Source organism: Muscardinus avellanarius (assembly GCF_963383645.1).
Source record: "Muscardinus avellanarius genome assembly, chromosome: 7".
Lineage (NCBI taxonomy): Eukaryota > Metazoa > Chordata > Mammalia > Rodentia > Gliridae > Muscardinus > Muscardinus avellanarius.
This window is the reverse complement of record NC_137793.1, coordinates 56,984,355-57,010,277: the sequence shown is the minus strand read 5'-3', so window position 1 is coordinate 57,010,277 and position 25,923 is coordinate 56,984,355. Positions and strand designations below refer to the sequence as shown.

General features: G+C 41.0%; 1 protein-coding gene across 1 annotated transcript; it reads left to right on the top strand.

The window, feature by feature from the left end:
• On the top strand, window positions 1-25,923 carry LOC308265078 (zinc finger protein 248-like; the record flags this gene model as incomplete). The annotated part of the gene is made up of 5 exons (XM_080698689.1): window positions 1-15; window positions 16,473-16,599; window positions 17,071-17,166; window positions 24,823-25,723; window positions 25,839-25,923. The coding sequence occupies 5 exons, from the start codon at window positions 1-3 to the stop codon at window positions 25,921-25,923; spliced, it is 1,224 nt and encodes a 407-aa protein (XP_080554815.1).

The following is a 25,923-nucleotide window of genomic DNA, read 5'->3' as shown; positions in this document are numbered from 1 at the left end:
ATGAACAAGTCTCAGGTGAGTTTTTGTATATTTACTCCCACTTTCTTTTAATTTTATAGAGATTCATATTTTTAACTGAAAAAGTAAAAATGTACAAAAGTTTACATTAAAGGAAATATAGCTAGAGTAGCAAACCCAAAGTAGGGCAGTTAGTAAAATTAGATGAATGACTTTCAGTTTTATGGGATTATCCAGGTTATTTAAAATTTTCTGTGATCTTTCTAATAACACTCCTGAAATAATATAATACATTGTCCGTAATCTTTTCTTGGTAGAAAAAAGTCCAGGGCCAGAACAGAATTCAGGGCATATACTTTTCCATGGACCAAACATTGAATTTTGAGAAGGCTGCTCTCTGATGGTCCTGCTTGATCCAGGAGTAAAACCTGGAAGATGTGGAGAAATGGAGGGCTACATTCTTTCAACCCAACAGTCTTAAATGTGTCAGCTCATTTGTATTTCTAGGTAGTTGTGGTTTATGTTTCTGCATTTGTCATTTAGATTTTAACCTGGTAAGTACACTCTGTCCCTCACCACTATTCATCTGAGTCAGTTCTAGTAAAGGCCACCAAATCAGAGTTAAGGCCAGTGGAGATTGTCCTTGCCTTACCATACCATTCAGTAGCATTTGATAGGATCAGCCACAGTCTCTGTTTTGAAAGTCTTCTCTCTCTGTGTTTGAAATACCACACTCAAAACTCACCGTGCCAGGTTTCCATTCTTGGCCTGCTGCTCTTCTCTGTTTTACTGATTGGTTTCATGTGTTTTGTGTTATTTTTTAATATTTTAAAAAATTAGTAATATAGTAACATGTTTTAAAAAGCAAATATATTAAATATAAACCTTCTAACCAAGAAAGTAAGATAGAAAAGATACAAGAATTTCCTTTCGAGCTGGGTGTGGTGGTGCACGCTTGTAATCACAGCATTTGGGAGGCTGAGATAGGATTGTAGTTAGCGGCCAGCCTCAGCTACTTAGTGAGGCTCTTTGCAACTCAGTGAGACCTTGTTTCAAAATAAAGAATTAAAAAAAAAAAATAGGGCTCGGGGTGTAGCTTGGAGGTAGAATGCCCCTGGATTCCATATTCCATCTCCAGTACCAAAAAAAATTTTTTTTTCTTTTCTCTCAGCCAGGCATGGTGGCACATGCCTATAATCTCAGTACTTGTGGGGGCTCAGATAGGATCGCAGGTTTGAGGACAGGCTCAGCAACTTAGTGAGGCCCTCAGCAACTCAGTGAGACCCTGTTTCAAAATAAAGAATAAAAATAGGGCTGGGGGTGTGTAACTCAGAGGTAGAATGCCCCTGGGTTCCATCCCCAGTACTGCAAAAAAAAAAAAAAAAAAAAAAAAAAAATTATGTGGGGACAACTGGAATATATTGGGACAGTCCCAGACAAACTGGAGTGGATAAATAACCAGGTTTTAATTGTTTCCTGGCTATCCTTTCCATGCTTCTTTATCCAGTTAAAAGAAAATAAAGCTGGGCATGGTGGTGCACCCTTGTAATCCCAGTACTTGGAGGCTGAGACAGGAGGATTGCAGGTTTGTGGCCAGACTCAGCTACCTAGTGAGGCCACCCCCAAAACTTAGCAAGACCTTGTTTCCATATAAAAAATTAAATAGGGTTGGGGGTGCAGTTTGGAGGTAGAAAGCCCCTGGGTTTCATTTCCAGTTGCATGCACACACACACACATAAAAGAAAATGTGTGTATGATCTTATATATTCCCTTTTTGTTTGTTTATCAATTTATTTTAATTTGGGGGCACTGGAGATTGAACCCCAGAGGCATTCTTCCTCTGAGCTATACCCCATCCCTTTTTATTTTTTATTTTGAACAGAGTCTCACTTAACATTGTTGGGGTTTGCCTTGAAACTCATCTTCTATCTCAAGTACTGGGATTTTAGGCATGTACCACTGTAGCTAGCTATTCCCTTCCTATATTTAAATGGGAATCAATTATACTTAGGGCTTCTCAAACATAGATGAGCCTGTATATCTCTAGAAATGTGTTAACATGCAGATTCTATTTTAGTAGATACACGTTCTGAATTCTGATTTTTTTTTTTTTTTGTGTGTGTGTGTGTGTGTGTGTGTGTGTGTGTGTGTGATAGGATTGAACCTAGGGGTGGTCTAGCTCCAAGCTACACTCTAGCACTATTTAATTTTTAATTTTTTTGTGTGTGGTATTGGGGATAGAACCAGGGACATTCCACCTCCAAGCTACATCCCAGCCCTATTTTTTATTCTTTATTTTGAAACAGGGTCTGGCTGTTCTGGAACCGCTATCCTCCTGTCTCAGCCTCCCAAATGCTGGAATTACAAGTGTGCACCTCCACGCCTGGCCTATTTTTTATTTTAAAACAGGTTCATGCTAGGTTGCTGAGAGTTTCACTAAGTTCCTGAGGCTGGTCATGAGCCTGTGATCTTCCTATCTCAGCCTCCCACGTATTGGGATGACAGGTGTGAGCCACCATGCTTAGCATGAATTCTGAATTTCTTATAAGCTTTCATCTGAAGTCAATTCTGCTGTTTGGGGATCACCCTTTGAGTAGCAAGCCTATATGCTATTTTCTATTCTTTTTTCACTTTACACTATGTCTCAGAGATTTCTGTGGCAGAACATGGATTGCTTCTTTGTAACAATTATATGGTAATTTAAGTGTAGATATCCAAGCTTATTAAACTGCTTTTAACTTTTTTTTGGGGGGTATTGCAGAATGAACCCAGAGGCATTCTACCTCTATTATACACCCCCAGCCCTATTTAATTTTTATTTTTGAAACAGCAGCTCACTGATTTGCAGAGGGCCTTCCTAAATTGCTGAGGCTGGCCATGAACCTGTTGAACCTCCTGTCAGCCTCCCAAGTACTGGGATTATGGGTATATGCCACAATGCTTGACTATTTTAGTAATTTAAAGTATGGCATCCAAATGTCTTTTATTTTGTGTGTGAAGGAGTACTGGGAATTGAACCCAGAGATATTCTACCTTTGATCTATACCCCAAGCCTTTTAAAAATTTTTTGTTTGAAACAGGTTCTTGCTAGGTTGCTGATAGTCTCACTAAGTTGTTGAGGCGGGTCTCAAACCTGCAATCAGGTCTCAGCCTCCTGTCTCAGCCTCCCAAGTACTGAGATTGCAATTGCATGCCACCACACCCAGCTCCAAATGTCTTTTGACTATTTTTATCTCAAGAAGTCAGTTTTATTTATTTTTTGTATGTATGTATGTATGTATGTATGTATGTATGTATGTATGTATATATTTTGTGGTACTGGGGTTCATGGAAACCCTTCTACTTCCGGGCTACACTTCCAGACCTATTTTATATTTTTATTTGGAAACAGGGTTTCTTAAGCCAGCACGGATGGCTTTGAACCTGTGCGATCCTCCTATCTCCACCTCCCCAGCGTGGGGATTACAAGTGTGTGCCACCATGCCTGGTAGAAGTCAGTTTTATTTATTTAAATTGTGTGTGTGTATGTGTGTGTGTGTGTGTGGTGCTGGGAATCAAACCTAGGTTTGACAGGCCGTCCACCGTTGAGCTGTATATCCCCAGCCAGAAAAGTCAAGTTTGAATATTCTTCCCTTTTGGAGGCAATCAATCCTTTGTTAGAATTCTGGCTGCTTGTGAGAGTTCTCTCTGTGTATGTGTCTCTATCTCTCTTAGTTGTTACTTGGTGGATACCATTTAGTTCATTTTTCTCTATACATATTTATCTTGTGTTGGGAAGGGCCATTGATTTTGAGATATGATGTCTTTTTTCAGTTTGAGAAAATTCTCAGCCATGCTCTACTTTTCTATAGCTGTGGTGTTGCACACCTGCAATCCCAGATACTCAAGAAGCTAATGTGAGAGGATTACAATTTAATGAGTAAAAATAAAAGGAGGCTAGAGATATAGCTCAGTGGTAGAGTGCCCTGGGTTTAGTCCCCAGTACCACAAACACAAAACAAAACAAAAAACACTTCTCCTTCTCCTCCTCCTCCTCCTCCTCCTCCTTCTCCTCCTCCTCCTCCTCCTCCTCCTCCTCCTCCTCCTCCTCCTCCTCCTCCTCCTCCTCCTCCTCGTTCTTCTTCTTTTTTTCTGTACTGGGAATGGAACACAGGGGCATTCTACCTCTAAGGGACACCCCAGCCTTATTTTTATTCTTTATTTTGAAACAGGGTCTCACTGAGTTGCAAAGGGCATCACTAAGTTGCTGAGGCTTTCTGTGAACACGGATCCTCCTGTCTCAGCCTCCCAAATGTTGGGATTATAAGCATGCGCCACCACGCCCGGCTCACTCTCTACTACTTCCCGTCTGTGATTGCAGTTATACTTATCAGATCTGTGTATTCTCTGTATCTTATCATATATGTTTCTTGTGATTTTTTTTTCTGTTGTTTTATCCTTTCCTGTTTGAACAGACACATGTCTTTCAAGGTGTTAATTCTTCTTTTTTTTTTTTTTTGGTGGTGCTAGAGATGGAACCCAGAGGTGTTCTACCTCTGAGCTGCACCTCTAGCCCTATTTTTTATTCTTTATTTTGAAACTAGGTCTCACTGAGTTGCAAAGGGCCTCACTAAGTAGCTGAGGCTGTTCACGAACCACAGTCCTCTGGTCTCAGTCTCCTGAATGCTGGGATTACAAACGTGGGCCACCACGCCTGGCTTAAGGTGTTAATTCTTCAGCTGTCTTTGTCCTGTTGTAATATCCTGTATTTTTTACCCAAAAAGTTCTTTTCCCTTAAGGAGTCTACATTTTGAGAGTGAAGATTGAACCCAGGGGCATTCCAACTCCAACCTACACCCTCGCCCCTTTATTTATTTATTTATTTATTATTTATTATTATTATTATTTTTTTTGGTGGTACTGGGGTTCCTGGAAACCCTTCCACCTCCGGGCTACACTCACAGACCTATTTTATACTTTTTAAAAAAAATTTGGAAACAGGGTCTCTTAAGCCAGCACAGCTGATTTTGAACCTACGTGATCCTCCTGTCTCTGACTGCCAAGCATGGGGATTACAATCGTGCACCACCACACCCGGCCTCGCCCCTTTATTTTTGAAACAGCATCTCATTAAGAGGCTGGCCTCGAACATGTAATACTCCTGTCTCAGTCACTCAAATTCTTGGATTACAGGTGTGTGCCACCCTACCCAGCTTTCTTTTTTTTTTTTTTTTTTTTTTTATTTTGTATTTTTTTTTAATTTTATTTTATTGGTGCACTGTATTCATATATCATAGTGGGATACAAACTTTTGTAGACATACATGCACACATCGCCAAGTCAGCCCCCACCCGATCCCCACCCCATTCTCTCCCCATCCCTCCTTCCCATGCTTGGCTTAGTGGTTGACATTTATTATTATAGCAATTTATCCAAAATTAAAAATGATAATCTCACATAACAGTTTCATTTGTCTGATACCAAGTGTTTGATGATTTAAAGATAGCATTTCAATATTTCTTTTTGCTTTCTTTCTTGCTAGAGCATATTTTTTTCTGTTTTTTTAGGTGAAACTATCATATATTTATATATTTATTTTTCAGAAAAAAATCTATCCTAATATGGAATATGAATTCTAGATACCCAAAACGATCTTGAAAAAGAACAAAGCTAGCAGATATATATTTTCTGATTTCAAACCATATAAAGCTACAATAATTGAAATAGTGTAGTACTGTTCTAAAGGCAGATATATAGACCATTGGAGTTAAATACAAGCCTAGAGCTAAATTCTTCCCTATATTGTCAAGTTATTTTTGACAAGGTTTCCACGAACATTTGGTGGTGGAAATAATAATCTTTTAACTAAATATTGTTGAAAAATAATAATTACATGGAAAAGAATAAAATTGGACCTTTACCTAATCCCATATACAAGTATTAACTCAAAATAGATAAAAGACCTAAATATAAATCTTAAGACTATAAACTTTTAGGAGAAAATCTGGGTCATAAAACCTCACAACATTGAAATTGGCAGTGATTTCTTGGATATGATTTCAATGGCACAGGTAACAGAAGGATATACAAACTCCCTAAAAAATAAAAGAAAATATTGTATATCCAAAGACAATGTAAACAGAGTTAAAAGTTACTAATAGAATTGGATAAAATATTTCCAAATGCTATATCTGAAGGTATATTAATATTCCAACTAGAAATCCTAAAAATTAACAACAATGAAGGCAAACAATACAACTTAGAGATAGGTAAAAGACTAACATAAATAATGAATCTCCACAGATAACCAATCTTAGTTGTCTGTTGGATGGAAACTCTTGTTTCTCTGGTTCTGGTGAGTGTTACCTATTTCTTCTTTGTAGTTAATCTCTTTGAGTATTTTCTCTAGCGCTGGTTTTGAAGACATAAATTCCTTCAGTTTCTGTTTGTCATGGAAGCTTCTTATTTCTCCATCTAATTTGATAGAAAGTTTTGCTGGATAGGAAATTTTTGGCTGGAAGTTGTTTTCTTTCAGAGTTTGGAATATGTTACTCCAAGCCCTTCTGGCTCTCATGACTTGGTTTGGGAAGTCTGGAGTGATTCTAATTGGTTTGCCTCTGAATGTCAGTTGGCCCTTTGTTTTTGTTGCCTTTAAGATTCTCTGCTTGGCTTCCACATTGGTCATTTTGACAATTATGTGGCGTGGGGATCCTCTTCTCCGATCCTGTCTAAAGGGAGTTCTATAGGTTTCCTGGATCTGTGTATCAACCTCTTGCTCTATATTTGGAAAATTTTCTGCTATTACTTCCTTGAAGAGATTGTTGATCCCTTTGGTATCACTTTCTTTTCCCTCCTCTATTCCAATTATTCTTAGGTTAGCTCTCTTAAGATGGGCCCATATTTCTTCAATGTCAGATTCCTGCTGTTGGATATTTTTTTCTAGATTAGAAACTATGCATTCATTTTTGGATTGCTCATCTTCTAAGAGCGAGATTCTGTTCTCCATGTGGTCTAATCGGTTGTTTGTGCTTTGAATTGAGGCCTTTACTTCATTAATTGCATCCTTTATCTCTTTTTGGCTCTCTCTGAGTTCTTTTCGAAGCACCTCTATTATTTCTACAGTTATTTTCCTGATTTGATCTTCTAGAAATCTCTGATTTTCTGTTTTATCAGGTTCTGATGTTGTGGGGTTGTGCACATTCATTACTCCAGTGTTATTCCTCTTTCCCATGATTTTGGAGGTTTGTGCCTTCTCTGGGTTCTTCCCTTGGGTCACTATGGCTTCACTTAAGGTGCTCTGGATCTCGAGTCTGTATTATCTCAGACCCTACTACTACTTTACTGGGTTGTATCACAGAGTCTCCGACCCAGGGAGTCGATAGAGGCTGCTTTAAACTATGGGGGGTGCCAGGTTGCATGTTCTCCTATGGTGTGATATCTCTGCCACCACCACTCCCTCACTGGGTCAAGTCCCAGGAGGCCCAATACTGCGATTTCTCCTCTGTGGCCCGCAATTTGACTCACTGTTCTTGAGTACGTAGATGTAGCTCTACTGGACTCAGTGAATTCACTGCTGCTGCCGCCGCCGGTGGCAATATGGCGCCTCTGCCACGCCCTCGGCCATGAGGCTGGCGTATTTTTTCTTCTCTGGTTTTGATTTCCACTCTGAATCCCTGCAGCGTGTGCTGAGCTCAGCCACTGGGAGCTTTAAATGCTGTCTGCGCCGAAAGATCCCGCCTGGCTGTTCTGCAGCGGCTCACCTGGCTTGCTGTAGCCGTCCGTTGAGTTCGCCGCTGCCGCCGGCATATGGCGCTGCTGCCGAGTCCTCGGGCTCGTGTGTCTCCTCTGTGGCCCTGAGCTCTGTTCTCAGTCCGCTTTCTCTCTGGAGCCTGGTGGTTTTTTTTGTTTTTCTGGTGATGGTGTTTTCTGGCTATGAAAGGCGCTCTTTTTGTGGTAATGGAGATTGGTTGTTAGCAGGACTCTTAAGCCCCGCTTTTCTCGGTCGCCATCTTCCCGGAAGTCCCTACCCAGCTTTCTCACTGAGTTTTTAGGCTTTATTGTGAGTATTCAGTTCCAAAATATTTTTTTTTAGTTCCAGAATATGATTTTTAAAAATTCTTTGCCTATCTTTAATATCATTATAGCTAATGAGTCTGATCCCTTGTTGTCGGTTTATATTGTATGTAATTTCCCCCTATTTTCTATAACATTACCTTGTTCATTTGATGCTTGGTTAATTTTGATTCAGATCAGGACATTAAGATTCAGGATGTGGGTTTCTTCTTTCAGAGATGATTCATGTACTTTTCAGGCAGACAGCTAAGGCTGCAGCCATCTCAAGTAATCTCTGTACAGTAAATTCCTAGGGCTGGAATATATCTTGGTTGTCATTCAACTCTTGGGTCTCAAACCATATTCTTTGGGCTCTAAACTTTTGTGTTTCCTGTCAACAGATCTCCTCATCTTCTCAACCTCTTACCACTTCTATAAATCAAAAGATGCCCCAAATGTTGGACTTGCCCCTCCAGGTTTTCCAAATCTGGATTTTATAATTCTTGTTTTGTTAGATCTTGATGACTTCAAAGGCACTTAACATTAATTTTTTTTTTATAGTGTTCTCTGTATGTGTAGGGTGTAAGCAGGGCAGGGGAGGGTAGTTCCTGATGACCAATCCCTTGTTTTTTGTTTCATTTTGGTTTTTCAGTACTGGGGATTGAACCCAGGGGCACTCTATACTGAGTTATACCCCCTGCCCTCTTATTTTAGAAACAGGGTCTCCTAAATTTCTCAGGCTGACTCATTGTTAGAACTTTCAAATACATTTTCAGATGGCACCTGGAGAGGTTCTACATAAGTTCCTTCCAGAAACCAATTGAATATTTTATTTTATTATTATTCTTTTTTGGTACTGGAGATGGAACCCAAGGGCTTTCTACCTTTGAGCTACACTCCCAGACCTATTTTATATTTTATTTGGAAACAGGGTCTTACTAAGTAGCTAAGGCTGGCTTCGAACCCTTGTGATCCTCCTGTCTCAGCCTCCCAAGTACTGAGATTACAAGCATGTACCACCACACCCAGCTCCGATTGAATATTTTAAATTATTTATTAATGTAGCATCTTTTTTGCATTAAATTAAAATTTTTATCAATCATATATCAATGTATTGCACATACTGAATCCATTTCTGGGCACTGTCCTTTATAGTACTGATCTATTCGCGTATTTTTATAAAATTCCCATTGTCTTCTTTTCCAAGATTTTCTTTTTTTTTTTTTTTTTTTTTGAGGGGGTACTGGGGATGGAGCCCAGGGACATTCTACATTTGAGCTATACCCCTAGCCCTATTTTTTTTTTTTTTTTTAATTGTGGTACTGGGGATGGAACCCAGGGGCTTTCTACCCCTGGGCTATACTCCTTGACGTATTTTATATTTTATTTGGAAACAGGGTCTCACTAAGTTGCTGAGAGCCTGACTAAGTAGCTGAGGCTGGCTTCGAACTTGTACGATCTTCCTGTCTCAGCCTCTCAAGCTCGGGGATTACAAGCGTGCGCCACCACGCACACTACGCACACCCGGCTCTATTTTTTATTCTTTAATTTTAATTTTAATTTATATTTATTTATTTATTGTTTTGGTGGTACTGGGATTCCTGGAAGCCCTTCTACCTCCGGGCTACACTCCCAGACCTATTTTTTATACTTTTTAAATTTGGAAACAGGGTCTCCTAAGCCAGCGCGTGCGGCTGATTTCGAACCTGCGCCATCCTCCTGTCTCCGCCTCCCAAGTGCGGGGATTACAAGCGTGTGCCACCACGCCCGGCCTTTTATTCTTTATTTTGAAACAGAGTCTCACTGAGTTGCAAAGGGCCTCACTAAGTAGCTGAGGCTGTTTGTGAACCATGATCCTCCTGTCTCAGCCTCCCAAATGCTGGGATTATAAGTGTGCACCACCACGCCCAGTTTCCAAGATTTTCTTGACTATGTTCAATATTTTTTTTTTTTTTTTTTTGGCAGCAGTACTGGGGATGGAACCCAGGGACATTCTATCTCCAAGGTACACCCCCCCTCCCCCAGTCCTATTTTTTATTCTTTATTTTGACTTTTTTTTTTTTTTGGTGTACTGGGGTTCCTGGAAACCCTACCTCCAGGCTACACTCCCAGACCTATTTTATATATTTTTTATTTTTTATTTGGAAACATGGTCTCTTAAGCCAGCGAGGCTGGTTTTGAACCTGTCTCTGCCTCTCAAGCACGGGGATTACAAGCGTGTGCCACCATGCCCGGCTTTTTATTCTTGTCTGTGAACTACGATCCTCCTTTTTCATCCTCCCAAATGCTGGGATCACAAGTGTGAGCCACTCAAGATTTTTTGAACACTGATTCTTCCTTCTGAATTTGACTTTAAAATCCAGATGGTCCTCCTCCCATCCTTTAATAATAGCATTGAAGAATTAGGCTTTAGCCAGGTCTGGTGGCACATGCTTATAATCCCAGCATTCAGGAGGCAGAGACCAGAGGATTGGAGTTCGCTGATGGCCTCAGCTACTTAGGGAGGCCTTTTGCAGCTCAATGAGACCCTCATCGTAAAATGAGAAAAAAAATTATTTTGCAATACTGGAGATGAAACCCAGGGACATTCTACCTCCAAGTGACACCCCAAGCCCTATTTTTTTATTTTTTACTTTGAAACAGGGTCTCACTGAGTTGCAAAGGGCCTCACTAAGTAGCTGAGGCTGTCCATGAACCGTGATACTCCTGTCTCAGCCTCCTGAATGCTGGGATTACAAGTGTGCACCACCACGCCTAGCTTGAGAACACATTTTGTCTGATAACTATTCTTTTCTAATTGAGCTCTCCGTTTTTTTGTTTGTTTGTTTGTTTGTTTTGGTACTAGGGATGAACCCAGGACATTCTGTTTTTATCTCCAAACTATACCTCCAGCTTTTTTTATTTTTATTTTGAAATAGGGCCTTGCTAAACTGCTCAAGGACTTGCTAAATTAATAAGGTTGGCCTTGAATCTGCAATCCTCCCATCACAGCTTCCATGTAGTGGAACTACAGGTGTGGTACCACTGTACCCAGCCTGAGCGCTTAACTTCAGATACTGTGTTTTTCATCTTTACTATGCTTATACCAGTAATCAGGAGGCTGAGACAGGAGGATCTCAGGTTTGTGGCCAGACTTAGCTACTTAATGAGGTCTTCTGCAACTTAGTGGGATCCTGTTTCCAAATAAAAAATAAAATAGGACCAGGGGAGTAGTTTGGAGGTAGAATCCCAATCCCCTGAGTTCAACCCTGCAGTGTGCATGTAGGCATGTGTGTGCATGCACGTATACACACACACACACACACACACACACACACACAGTATGCTGATGAAACGGGGGGTTTCTTGGGTTTCTTGAGAAGAAACCCAGTGTTTCATCAGAGATGAAATGGAGTTTCTTGAGAAGAAACTCGGCGTTTCCTTACCGGGTTCTTGTCTATGGTGAGTGAAGAATAACACCCACAGACTGCAGGAAGGGGAGTAAATGGTTTATTGGAAGCAGCAGGGAATAGGGAAAAGTTGCCGAACACCCCAAAGGAGCTGTCGGAACTCTGGAGTCTAGCGCTGCCTTCAGGACAATACTTGAGAGTAGCCCAAGCCGAATGCCTTCAGTTGCAAGCTTCTTTCTTCCAGAGTCCACGTGATCTGCCAGAAAAGAGGTGCAGGTCACCCCTACGGGCCCTGGTCGGCCTTGATGTCCAGCAGAGGCCTTCAGGTTACTACCCGAGTGTAGCCGAAGCCACGTGCCCTCAATTGCACTCTGCCTTCTCTCAAAGCTAATGCGACCTGCGAGAGAGAAAAGCTCCCCAAAGGGGAGGGATTCCCTGAGAGGGAAAAACCATCCTGGTGGCTGGTCTAAGGTTTTATAGATGTCTTCGTGTCCTCTGTTGGTTGTGGTGAGTTTGGGATTTGGGGAATTCTGGGAAGCAACTCTCAGAATTTGCATGTCCTTTGAAGAGTCTCCTTTCAATAGGGGTGTCAGACTTGCTCCAGTGATGTCTCCTGGGTTTGTTGATTAGCAACCAGATGGTTTTGTGAAACTTTGGTCCTTCTTATCTCTGAACCTTGGCTCCTCGCCCCTCAGGAAATTAAGTTTTTTCTACTGAGGCCTCTTCCCTATCTGCCTATTTCCTTTCTATCTCCTCACTGAGAGAAAGAGAGTAAGTGTTGTGTGTGTGTGTGTGTGTGTGTGTGTGTGTGTGTGTGTGTATAAGAAGTCCCGAGATCATCCCAGGTTCATGAGACTCCCTAGGATGACTCAGCACTTAGTCATACCTATGGCCATGACTTTTTTTTTAGTATATGTGTGTATATGGTTCTGGGGATTAAACCAAGGAATGTTCACCTCCAAGCTACACCCTGAGCCCTATTTTATTTTTTATTTGAAACAAGGTCTCACTAAGATGCCAAGGGCCTAAGTTGCTGAGGCTTGCTTGAACTTGTGACCCTATGTCTCAGCCTCCCAGGTATTGGGATCACAGACATGCACCACCATACCTGCAACCCTGGTGTTTTTTTTTTTTTTTTTTTTTTTTTTTAACAGTAAAAGGATAACATAGCAAAAGGAGTAGGATTTTAGGAGTCTTCTTCCAGTGGAATCTCTTAGAACAAGAGTCCTTTAGCAATGTCATGTGAAATACATATCAGGGAAGCTCAGAAAACACATGGCACCCGGAGTTTTTATAAGGGGCTGGTCACAGAGGAACCCTCTGTCTTATGTACCAAAATTTTAGACTCTCAGTAGGAAAGCATATGTTTAGTAAAAACTTTATTATTTACATAAACATTTCAGGTTCTGTGGTCATTCTTATGAGGAAATGATAAGGTGAGAATTCTCCTGAAATCCAGGTTCCCAGTTGCCAGCAGAGGGGGTTCCCGGAGCAGACCTTTCAAAGGATATTGGTCTCAGGCCTATGTTTTTAACCCTTTTTCTACATAACACAAGTCTGTTGAAGTTTTCCCATCCTCTTATTTTGTTAATATTTTCCTTTATTGGACTCATAAATCATTATTTTGAAGATCTTTGTTAATTCTGGTATGTGAGTCTTTTTTTTTTGCAGTGCTTGAGATTGAAGCCAAGGCCTCTCACAAACTAGGCCTATACTCTACCACTGAGCTACATGCCCAGTGCTTTTTATTTTTTATATTGAGACAAGGTCTGACCAAGTTTCCCAAACTGGCCTTGAACCTGGGATACTCATGCATCAGTCTTCTGAGTAGTTAGGACTATAGACATGCACCACCTTGCGTGGCTAGGGGATGCTTTCATCCTCCTCCTCCTCCTCCTCCTCCTCCTCCTCCTCCTCCTCCTCCTCCTCCTCCTTCTTCTTTCTCTCTCTCTCTCTCTCTCTCTCTCTCTCTCTCTCTCTCTCTCTCTCTCTCTCTCTCTCTCTCTCTCTCTCTCTCGTCCTCCTTGTTTACATGCTATTACATTTTTTTAAACTATATATCAAATGCTATGTTTAAAAAGAAAAATCAACCAGGTGTGGTGGTACATGCCTGTAATCCAAGTATTTAGGAGGCTAAGTCAAGGAGGATCTCAGGTTTGAAGCCAGTCTCAGCAACTTGGTGAGACCTGTTTCAAAATAAAAACTAAAGAGGGTTGGGGATATAGACTGGAGTTAGAATGCCTCTGAATTCAATCTTCAGGACCCCCCCCAAAAAAAAAATCCTTAGAGACTCTAGAAGATGAACTCTTCAAAAAAAGAGAGTTCATCCTTTACTCTGGTAGGCAGTCAAACTGCAGGGCAGTCATGCAGATCATGGGCATCTCAGGACCTGCACCAGAGTTTTTTCAATCCTACTGATTATTTATGTTACTGTTTGAAATGGTGGGGCTTCTTTTTCTTATTCAACTAAGGTTGGTTGAATAGAAAACTTAAAACTAACAGGCAGCTCAGTGCAGCTTTAACAAATCTTTATTACAAAATTAGTAGGAAATAGACTAGTAGGAAATAGAGAAGGAAAAAGCAGCATGCTGACCTGCATGCTGAAGAGCCTGAAAATGGAACTCCAGCCCCTTTTGGGGACCCCAACCTTTAAATAGATTTTGTATTGTTATCTTTCTCATCAGCGTTACCAGGGCAATGGGCTAGTTATTTATTCCTTAGCCAGGTGGTACCTCTTTGTCTCCGGACAGTGTACGTACTAAGTGCAAGGGTTAAGAATCAACTTGGCTCTCGGCTCTATTGTATTGGGTAGTATTAGTTGCTCATCAACTAAGGTGCTTTGAAGCCGTACACAAAGTTTACCTTTCCTATGCCCAAGCCGGATCCCAGAGGAAAGGAGGTAAACAGAGGCACTGGTTGCCTCTATTGTAATTTTAGGGCTAATGGCTTCAGTTGACTCTAAGGCTTTTACTATAAATTAATGATTAGAATGAAGGGCAAAGACAGAGAGGAACTCTGCATTGTAATTGCTACAGCCCCCTACCTGCCTGACTGCTTGCATAGCACCTAAGCTCTGACTATATTTTATACTTTGGAAATTATCAAAGCAATTTTCCAGCACCTTAATACATTTTGATGTCTCTTCCCAATATTGGCATAATTAATTAATTAATTAATTTGTAGTACTGAGGATGGAACCCAGGGGCATTCTACTTCTGAGTTACACCTCCAGCCCTATTTTTTAGTCTTTATTTTTGAAACAGGGCCTCACTGAGTTGCAAGGGGCCTTGGTACTAAGTAGCTAAGTAGCTGAGGGTGGCTTCAAATCTGTGTGATCCTGTGCGATCCTCCTGTCTCAGCCTCCCAAATGTTGGGATTACAAGCGTATGCCACCACACCTGGCTTTCACTGATTTTTTTTTTTTTTTTTTTTGGTGGTACTTGGGGTAGAACACAGGGGCTTTTCTACCTCCGGGATATACTCCCAGACCTATTTTATACTTTATTTGGAAACAGGGTCTCACTAAGTTGCTGAGAGCCTCACTAAGTAAGTAGCTAAGGCTGGTTTTGAACCTGTGAGATCCTCCTGTCTCAGCCTCCCAAGCACTGGGATTATAAGTGTGCACCACCATGCCTAGCTCCTACTGATATATACATACATACACACACACACACACACACACACACACACACATATACATATACATATACATATACATATATACATATACATATACATACATATACATAAATACACACACACACACATATATATATATATATATATATATATATATATATTTTTTTTTTTTTTTGGTGGAACTGGGGTTCTTGGAAACCCTTCTACCTCTGGGCTACACTCCCAGACCTATTTTATATTTTATTTAGAAACAGGGTAAGCCGGGCGTGGTGGCTCACGCTTGTAATCCCAGCATTCAGGAGGCTGAGACCTGGAGGTTCGCGGTTTGTTTACAGCCTCAGCTACTTAGTGAGGCCCTCTACAACTCAGTGAGACCCAGTTTCAAAATAAAGAATAAAAAAATAGGGCAGGGGGTGTAGCTCGGAGGTCATATGTCCCTGGGTTCCATCCCCAGACCCTCAAAAAAAAAAAAAAAAAAAAGAAAAAGAAAAAGAAAAAAAAGAAACAGGGTCTCAAGCCAGTGTGGCTGGCTTCAAACCTGCGCGATCCTCCTGTCTCTTCCTCCCAAGAAGGGGGATTACAAACCTGTGCCACCACACCCGGCCTCCCACTGATATTTTAAAGGGAAAGTTTTACTTCCTGATGAAAAGTAACCTGGTATGTAAAAGACAGCAGGAGAGAATTGTTCCTCTGTAACTATAGTCTACTCTGCACACAGTTTCTGCAGCATCCAGCTTTTGAAAATGCTCAAGTGCAGGGTTTGGTGGCACATGCTGGTAATTCCAGCGCTTGGGAGGCTGAGACAGGATTACACAGGTTTGAAGCCAGCCTCAGCTACTTAAGAGAGGCTCTCAGGATTTAGTGAGACCCTGTTTCTAAATAAAATATAAAAAAGGTCTGGGAATGTAGCCTGGAGGTAGAAAAGCCCTTGGGTTCCCCCAGCACCACACACACAATAAAATATAAATGCTTGTGTGCATGTATCCTAATCAGGGCATGAGTATTTGAGAGCAGGAACCATGTTCTTTTTGTTGTTGTTTTGGCAGGAGTTTGTTTGTTTTGTGTTCCCTGTGGCCTCAGGGATGAAATCTAGGCTCTTGCACATGCTAGGCAAGGCCTCTACCACTGAGCTGTATCCCCAGCCCAGAACTTTGTTTTTTGTTTTCATCAGTGGCAATTAAGTTCCAGATCCTTGGTGAAAACTCAGTTTGTACAAGATATTTTGTACTATTCTATATAGTTAGCACAACTGGCCTCATCTTAGATATTTTTTCTTGGTTAGTTTATCTATTAAAATTTATTCTTCTCCATTTCACCTTCTTTTAGCTCGCATATATTAATGAACTAATTCTACTTGTCATTTTGGGGTAAACTCTGAAGAGATTAGTTCTAGTAATTCTTTCTACACCATCTAATTCTGAGCACTTGATGTAGAAAAGGAATATTTTCTTATAGGAACAAGTGTCATTTAAGGATGTGTGTGTGGACTTTACCAAGGAAGAATGGTATCTCCTGGACCCTGCTCAGAAGGTATTGTACAGAGATGTGATCCTAGAAAATTACAACAATTTCGTCTCTGTAGGTAAGGATTCTTTTTTTTCAAAGTGGCTCCCAATTGCATGCATTTCTTAGTTGCTAAAAGTGAATGCCCTGTGATTTTCTGATTTGAAACTTGAGAATCAAGGCTCTGAGTAACCAATCCCTTTAGCCTTTTATAAAGAATGTGTTTTCTACTTACACAACAGAAAGTGTAGAAACAGAAAATGAGAATTGTAGACTAGATCCCATAATTGATAATTAATTGATGAAAATTAATTTGTTCCATAATTAGTGATAAAGCTAAAATGTGAATGTTAAATGAAGAAAGTATTGATTTAAACTGTAGAAACTCTAAAAAAAAAAAAAAAGAATCTGTTTTTACTTTCTCCGTATTGATTTCTGATACTTTCTTTGAGCATCTCCTGAAGCTGTACCTTTCTTTCCCTTCATTTTTTTCAGAGTTCACAAAGCTAAGATATTTAGTCCCATCCCTGTGTTATTTTTGTCTTAACAGGGTATTGTATTACTAAACCAGAAGTGATCTTCAAGATAGAGCAAGGAGAAGAGCCCTGGACAGTAGAGAAGGGATTCCCAGGCCAGGGGTACCCGGGTGAGTTAGTGCATTTACAGGCAGTTGAAAGCCAGAGGAATCAGTCTTATCAGTCTTATATTATTGGCTTAGGGTTTGTTTCCTCTGGAATATTTTTCAGAAACGCCTCGTTTAGCTCCAGACCTTTGGAAATGCCCAGGACTGTTGGGCCCCTCCTGTCACCGTCATCACTCCCCATTCGTCCCTCTCACTCGTAAATGCTGTTATTTTTCTTTGACATGTTGGAGTAGTTTACTTGTAACCATAATCAAAAGTCAGCTTGCCTCATCTTAGATATTTTTTCCCGGTTATTTTATCTTTTAAAATTACTCATTTTTTCTCCATTTTCTGTGGATACCTTTTATTAGCTAACATATATTCATGCACCAATTCCATATTTCCATTTAACAAGTATATGATGATGAACACTCCCTGTGACCCAGCTATTTTTTTAAATTAATTAATTAGTCAATTAATTAATTAATTATTGCAGTATTGGGATGGAGCCCATGGGCATTCTACCACCGAGCTACACCTCCAAGCTGCTTTTTTTTTGAATTTTTTCACAGGTCTGGGGATGGACCCCAAGGACATTTCGATCTTCAAGCTACAACCCCTGTCCTATTTTTTATTCTTTATTTTGAAACAATGTCTCATTAAGTTGCAGAGGGCCTCACTAAGTAGCTGAGGCTGTCCTCAGGTGATCCTCCAGTCTCAGCCTCTTGGATACTGAGATTACAAGCATGCTCCACCACTCCTGGCTTCTGAGTTTTTATTCTTTATTTTGAAACAGGGTCTCACTGAGTTGCAAAGGGCCTCACTAAGTAGCTGAGGCTATACTCAAATACTCCTGTCTCAGCCTCCCAAATGCTGGGATTACAAGCATGTGCCACCACACCTGGCTCCCAGTTATGTTTTTAAGTGATAACAGAATTATTTCTTTGGTATCACAAAGCAGTAGTTGTTGTTGTTATGTAGGGGGTGTGGTGTTGGGGATCGAAACCAGGGTCATTATTATTATTATTATTATTATTATTATTACTTATTTATTTATTTTTTGGTACTGGAGGTGCAACCCAGGGGCCGTCTACCCCCAGGATATGCCCCTAGATCTACTTTATATTTTGTTTGGAAACAGGGTCTCACTAAGTTGCTGAGGATGGCTGTATACTTGTGATCCTCCTGTCTCAGCCTTCCAAGTACTGGGAATACAAGCATGTGCCACCATGCTTAGCTCAATCTAGGGTCATTCTATCTCCAAGCTGTACCCCTAGCCTTATTATTTTTTAATTAATTAATTTATTTATTTATTCATTTTTGTGGTATTGATGATGGAACCTAGGGGCATTCTACCTTTGAGCTACATCCCCAGCCCTATTTTTTTGTTCTTTATTTTGAAACAGGGTCTCACTGAGTTGCAAAGGGCCTCACTAAGTGGCTGAGACTGTCCACGAACTGCAATCCTCCTGTCTCAGCCTCTCAAATGCTGAGATTACAAGCATGTGCCACCATGCCCAGCTTATTTTTTTAATTTAAAAATAGAGTTTCTCTAAGTTATTGCAAGCCTTCCTAAATTGCTGAAACTGGCTTTAAACCTGTGCTCCTCTTGTCTTAGCCTCCCAAATACTAGGATTACAGGTGTGCACTACCATGACGGACTTAGACTGAATATTATAATCAGGGACAAAGAGTATCATAGAGTGTATATAATAGGGACAAGCATGTGAATACATGTGCATATATAAACTGTGTTTGGTGGCGGTGAGTATTGTGAAGAGCGTTCCCATGGGCGAAAAGAGACTGGAAAATGAGAAGGAGGTCAGAGAAAATGTTTTTGTTTGTTTGTTTTTATGGTACTGGAGATTCTACCTCTTTGCTACACCTGCAGCCCTATTTTTTATTTTATTTATTTATTATTATTATTATTTTTGGTTGTACTGGGGTTCCTGGAAACCCTTCTACCTCCAGGCTACACTCCCAGACCTATTTTATACCTTTTTTTTTTTAAATTTGGAAACAGGGTCTCTTAATCCAGAGAGGCTGGCTTTGAACCTGCGCGATCCTTCTGTTTCTGCCTCCCAAGCGCGAGGATTATAAGCGTGTGCCTCCACGCCTGGCTCTAGTTTTTATTCTTTATTTTGAAACAGGATCTCACTAAATTGCAGAGGGCCTCACTAAGTAGCTGAGGCTGGTGGCAAATCTGCTTATCTCAGCCTCCCAACTACTGGGATTATAGATGTGTGCCACCATGCCTGGCTAGAAAAAAAAATTTTTTTTTTTTTTGTGATATTGGGGGTGGGACCCAGGAGCATCCTACCTTTGAGCTGCAGCCCCAGCCCTAATTTTTTTTTATATTTTTATTTTGAGTCAGGGTCTCACTGAGTTGCAGTGGGCCTCAGGAGTAGCTGAGGCTGTTCGCAAACCGCGATCCTCCTGTCCCAAATGCAGGGATTACAAGCGTGTGCCCATGCCCAGCTTGAGAAAATGTTTTGATAAGGTTCACATTAGACCAATACTTAGTAAAGTAAGAGTATTAGCTGTGTTTATTGAGAGTATTCCAGGCAGCGGGAGCATCAGGTACCATACCTCTTGGACAAGTGTGTTCTTTGACTGCACAGTGGCAGGGAGAACAGTATGATTAGAGGCTGGTGGTTTAGCGGAGATGGTGTTGGAAGAGATAGCAGCTCTGGCCATGGTTGATATAGCAATTTTATTTATTTACCTATTTATTTATTTATTTATTTGTTTGTTTATTTATTTTTGCAGTACTGGGGATGGTACCCAGGAGCTTTCTACCTCTGAACTACACCCCCAGACCTATTTTTTATTTTTTATTTGGAAACAGGGTCTCACTGAGTTGCAAAGGGTCTCACTAAGTAGCTGAGGCTGGCTGTGAGCCTGGATCCTCCTGTCTCAGCCTCTCAAATGCTGGGATTACAAGCATGTGTCACCATGCCCGGTTTAGTAATTTTATTTATTTGTTTGTTTGTTTATTTTGTGGGTCTGGGGATGGAACCCAGGGGCATTCAACCTCTGAGCTACACCCCCATGCCCTACTTTTTATTCTTTATTTTGAAACAGGGTCTCACTAAGTTACAGAGGGCCTTATTAAGTAGCTGAGGCTGTCCGTGAACCATGATCTTCCAGTCTCAGTCTTCCAAATGCTGGGATTACAAGCATGTGCCACCATGCCTGGCTTAGTAATTTTATTTTGAGGGATGTGAATAGCACTTTTTTTTTTTTTTTTTTTTTTTTTTAGTAAATGTAGGTTAGATGAAGTCATCCAATCCAATTTACAGTTTAAAAGGATCTCTCTGGTTTGTGTGTGGTTACTATATTGTGGTGGGTGGCCATGAGCAGGAAGGGGTACGAGTTGGAGAACATAGTGGCTAACTTCTTGCTTCACGTTTGAGAAGTGGTAGGTTTGAACAGTTGCATTGAAAATGGGGGCACAAGGATTTGTTGTTGCATGAAGAGTGTGAGAGAAGTCAAGCATGACTCCAATGACTTATTTCAAGCAATTAGTTAAGGTGCTTTTATTTATTTATTTTTTTTGCAGTACTGGGGATGGAACCCAGGGGTATTCTACCTCCAAACTACACCCACAGCCCTATTTTTTATTCTTTATTTTGAAACAGGGTCTCATTGAGTTGCAGAGGGCCTCACTAAGTAGCTGAGGCTATCCGAGAACTGCGATCCTCCTGTCTCAGCCTCTAATTAAGGTGCTATTGACTGAGATAGAAAAGATTACAGAGGAGACATGATAGGTCAGTTATTACACATTTAATTTTGAACAGAAGCGCTGGGCATAGTGGTGCATGACTGTAATCCCATTATTTGGAAGGCTGAGACAGGAGGATTGCAGGCCAGCTTTAGCAATTTAGGGATACCCTTGAGAATTTAGTGAGGCACTGTTCAAAAGTTAAAAAAAAGCCGGGTGTGGTGGCGCACACTTGTAATCACCACACTTGGGAGGCAGAGACAGGAGGATCATGCAGGTTCAAAGCCAGCTGCGCTGGCTTAAGGGACCCTGTTTCCAAATAAAAAAGAAAGTATAAAATAGGTGTCTAGGAGTGTATCTCGGAGGTAGAAGGGTTTCCAGGAACCTCAGTGCCACCAAAAAAAAGTTAAAAAAAAAAAACAAACAAAGAAAAAACTAGGATGGTGTGTGGCTTGGAAATAGAATGGCCCTGGGCTCAATCTCCAATACCACACAAATTTTTTTTTTTAGCCAGGCTTGATGGCGCACACTTTTAATCCTAGCATTTGGGAGGCTGAGACAGGAGGATCATGGTTCGCAGACAGCCTCAGCTATTTAGTGAGGCTCTTTGCAAGTCAGTGAGACCCTGATTAAAAATAAAGAATAAAAAATAAGGCTGGGGGTGTGGCCTGGAGGTAGAATGCCCCTGGGGTCCATCCTCAGTACTGATTTTTTTTTTTTTTTTTTTTGGACAGGAGAAGTTAGAGATAGTTGTTAGAACCTATGTTGTCTCTCCTGGGTATTGACTGGAAGGTTTGGTATAGCTAAGTATGGAGTATATGGTTAAGGCTGAAACTAGATATATTCCTTTGAAAGGCATCAACTTTAGGATGGTGTTCAAGGTATGGGCTAGATGAAATTTAGACCAGAGATTTGCAGACTTTTTGTAAAAGTCCAGCTAAGTATTTCAGGGCCCAAAGTCCCAAAGGTTATATGTCCTGGTGTTTCTGTTTTTTCTCCTCCTGCCTGTTTCATCCTTCTCTTTTCCTCCCTCCTTTCTTCTCTACTTTCCTACTGCTTCTTCCATCCTTTTTCCTTTAGAAACTGAAGACTCAATTTCTTTTTCTTTTTTTTTTTTTTTTTTTTGGTGGTACTGGGATTACTGGAAGCCCTTCTACCTCTGGGCTACACTCCCAGACCTATTTTTACATTTTTTTATTTGGAAACAGGGTCTCCTAAGCCAGCGCGTGCGCCTGGCTTTGAACCCGCGCGATCCTCCTGTCTCTGCCTCCCAAGCGCGGGGATTATAAGCGTGCGCCACCACGCCCGGCTTGAAGACTTAGTTTCTAAAGCTTCAGGCTATTGCCTGGTAGTCATAGTTTGCCAGTCCCTCTTCTAGTGTGAGTACGTGTGGACAAGAGCAGTCCTGGGATGACAGTCCTTTTCAAAGGCATCATTCTGTCCATTAGAGGAGACTGAGCAGCCTGAGCTGCACAGAGCCACAGAGCCCACCTGCTTCCCTAGCATCCTACCTGAAGTGGCAGCCACAAGTCCCTGTGCTAAATATTCTTTATTTTGAAATAGCTTTCACTGAGTTGCAAAGGCCCTCACTAAGTAGCTGAGGCTATACTCAAACCCGGATCCTCCTGTCTCAGCCTCCCATGTCTCAGCCTCCCAAATGCTGAGATTACAATCATGCACCACTACGCCTGCCTCACCTGCATCTTTTCATATTTTACTTCTCACCAATAACATTCAAAAACAGAATTCCATCTGTGTTCTCTCATTCCTGACCTAGTCTAATGCTTAATTAGCTTTTTTAGACTTAAATTATCCAATATTTTGTTCACTAGCCTGACAAAGTGATCTATAGAAATAATGGGATTAACGTGGGAGTGTATCCTGGAGGTAGAAGGGCTTCCAGGAACCCCAGCACCACCAAAAAAAAAAAAAAGAAATAATGGGATTAAAATATTTTCATTATCTATTACAGTGTCATTCTGTTCTGCCTGTCTTATGTTTCTTTCCTTCTGCTCTCCAGAACTTACTTTAAGCCTCATATTACCCTGTATTTTAAATTGTGTTTGAATGTTCTTTTATCTAAAAATTTCATTCTTCTGTACTTTGCCTTTTTCAGATATTCAATGCTGTCTGTGTAAAGTGTTTAGACATTGCATGGTACATGGCAATGGCTTATTGTTATTATTTCCCTTATTTTAAGTTAGAGTAACTTTTGCTGTTGTCTACATTTTATGACTGTAACCCACCAGTGGCTAAAGTCCCAAATCAGACCTAATTTATATATGGCTTGGAGTTTTCCTCATCCATAAAAGTAAAGAAAAATTGGATCCTGTACTCTCAGACTTTTTTTTTTTTTTTTTTTTTTGGTGGTACTGGGGATGGAACTCAGGGGCATTCTAGCTCTGAGCTACATTCCTAGACCTATTATTTATCCTTTACTTTGGAACAGGGTTCACTAAGTTGCAGAGGGCCTCACTAAGTAGCTGAGGCAAACCTGCAGTCCTTCTGTCTCAGCCTCCCAAGTACTGGGATTACAAGTGTATGTCACCGTGCCTGGCTTTGAACTATTAGAAAGTTGGTATTTACAGAAATTTCAGTTAGTGTTGATGCATAGAAGAGAAGATGGGTTCTAGTGGGAATGTGCCCTAGGCATCTGTATATGAGGAAAGGTCAGGACTAGTCTCTGTTCTGTCTCCAGCTAGCTTAGTTCATCCTCTTAAGCCCTTGGGTACTCATCTTCACTGTTACTTTATATAATTTATTTATTTATTTTTGTGGTACTGGGGGTTCAACTCAGGGGCATTCTATCTTTGAGCTACACGTACTGCAGCCCTATTTTTTATTCTTTATTTTGAAAGTGTCTCACTAAATTGCGGAGGGCCTCACTAAATAGCTAAGGCTGGCTATGAACCCAGATTCTTCTGTCTCAGCCTCCCAAGTACTGAGATTACAAGCATGTGCCACCATGCCTGGCTTCACTGTCACAGTTCCCTGTTTCTGAATCAGCCACTCTTGTTCTTTGGGCTGTAAGCTTCATTTTACCTTTTTATATCCAGTTTTGAAGTTTGAACTTAAAAGTGTTAACTGTCATTGCCCATTTCCTCTCACTGCTTCCACAGCAGTTTGTTCAAAATATTAACAAACCACTCAGCCAGGCATTGTGGCACACGCTTGTAATCCTAGGATTCAGGAGGCAGAGACTGGAGGATTGAGGTTTGTGAACAGACTCAGCTACTTAGTGAGGTCATTAGCAACTCAGTGAGACTTTGTTTAAAAAATAAAAGACTGAGTTGGGCGTGGTGGCGGACACGCTTGTAATCCCCGCATTTGGGAGACAGAGACAGGAGATCACGCAGGTTCGAAGCCAGCCTCTCTGGTTTAAGAGACCCTGTTTCCAAATAAAAAATATATAAAATAGGTCTGGGAGTGTAGCCCAGAGGTAGAAGGCCCCTGGGTTCCATCCTCAGTACCACCAATAAATAAACGAATGAATGAATGAATGAGTGAATGAATGCATGTCTGAGCCTTGAGCCAGGCGTGGTGGCACACACTTGTAATCCTAGCACTTGGGAGGCTGAGATGGGAGGATTTAGCAGGTTTGAAGCCAGCCTCAGCTACTTAGTGAGGCTCTCAGCAACTTAGTGAGGCTCTCAGCAACTTAGTGAGGCCGTTTCCAAATAAAATATAAAATAGGTCTGGGAGTGTAGCTCAGGAGTAGAAAGACCATGGGTTTCATCCCCAGTAACACACACACACACACACACACAAAGAATAAAAAATAGGGGCTGGGGGTGTCACTCAGAGGTAGAATGCCCCTGGGTTCCATCCCTAGTCCCCCCCCCCTTCAAAAAAATATAAAAATATTTGGCTAGGGGTATGGCTGTGAGGTAGAATGCCCTTGGGTTCCATCCCCGGTGCCTTGTTCCATAAGACATGGTTATTTTTCTCACTTGTAGAAAGGAGATGGAAAGCTGGTGATCTACTAGAAAACAGCCAGGAGTGTCCAGAAGAGCACCGGTGGCAGCCCATGTTCACTAGCAAGGCAGTGAGTGTGAAAAGTGGTGACAGACTTGGGAACACCTTCAGTCTGGGCACAGACCCTGTTTCTTCAAGAAATTCTCCCTTCCAAATATGTGACTCATGTGAAATGAGTTTGAAAAATATCTCGGGTTTAATTATTAGTAAAAAAAATTATTCCAGAAAGAAGCCTGAGGAATTCAATGTATGTGAGAAATTATTGCTTGATATTAGGCATGAGAAAATTCCTTTTGGAGAGAAATCTTATAAATATGATCAAAAAAGGCATGTCCTCAGTCATTGCCACGATCTCACGGAGCCAATTTTTGATCAGCCTCTTGAGTATAACAAAAGTGAGCAAGGCTTCCATGAGGAAGCAGTGTTTTTTACAAATCAGAGATCTCAGATAGGGGAGGCACTTTGTAAATATACTGAATGTGGAAGAACCTTCATGGATAATTTAAAGCTCAGTGTATCTCAGAGAACTCGTTTAGAAATGGAGCTGCATCAATGCAGTATCTGTGGGAAATCCTTTTATGTGGATATACAGTTTGGACATCAGAGAGCTCTTGCAGAGGACAGTCCCTATGAGTATAATGAATATGGGGAAATCTTCTGCGATGATTCAGCTTTCATTATCCATCAGGGAGCTTACACAAGAAAGGTTTCCCAGGAATATAAAGCAAGTGACAAAACTTGGGAAAAATCGGCCCTCTTTAAACATCAGATGGTACCCATGGGAGAAAAATCCTATGAGTACCATGGAAATGGGAACAACTTCAGCAAGAAGTCACACCTCACTCATTCTCGTAGAGCTCACTCAGGAGAAAAAACTTTTGAGTGTGGTGAATGTGGCAAAACTTTCTGGGAGAAGTCAAACCTTACCCAACATCAGAGAACACACACTGGAGAGAAGCCCTATGAATGTACTGAGTGTGGGAAAGCCTTTTGCCAGAAACCACACCTTACCAACCATCAGCGAACACATACCGGAGAAAAACCCTATGAATGTAAGCAGTGTGGAAAAACATTCTGTGTGA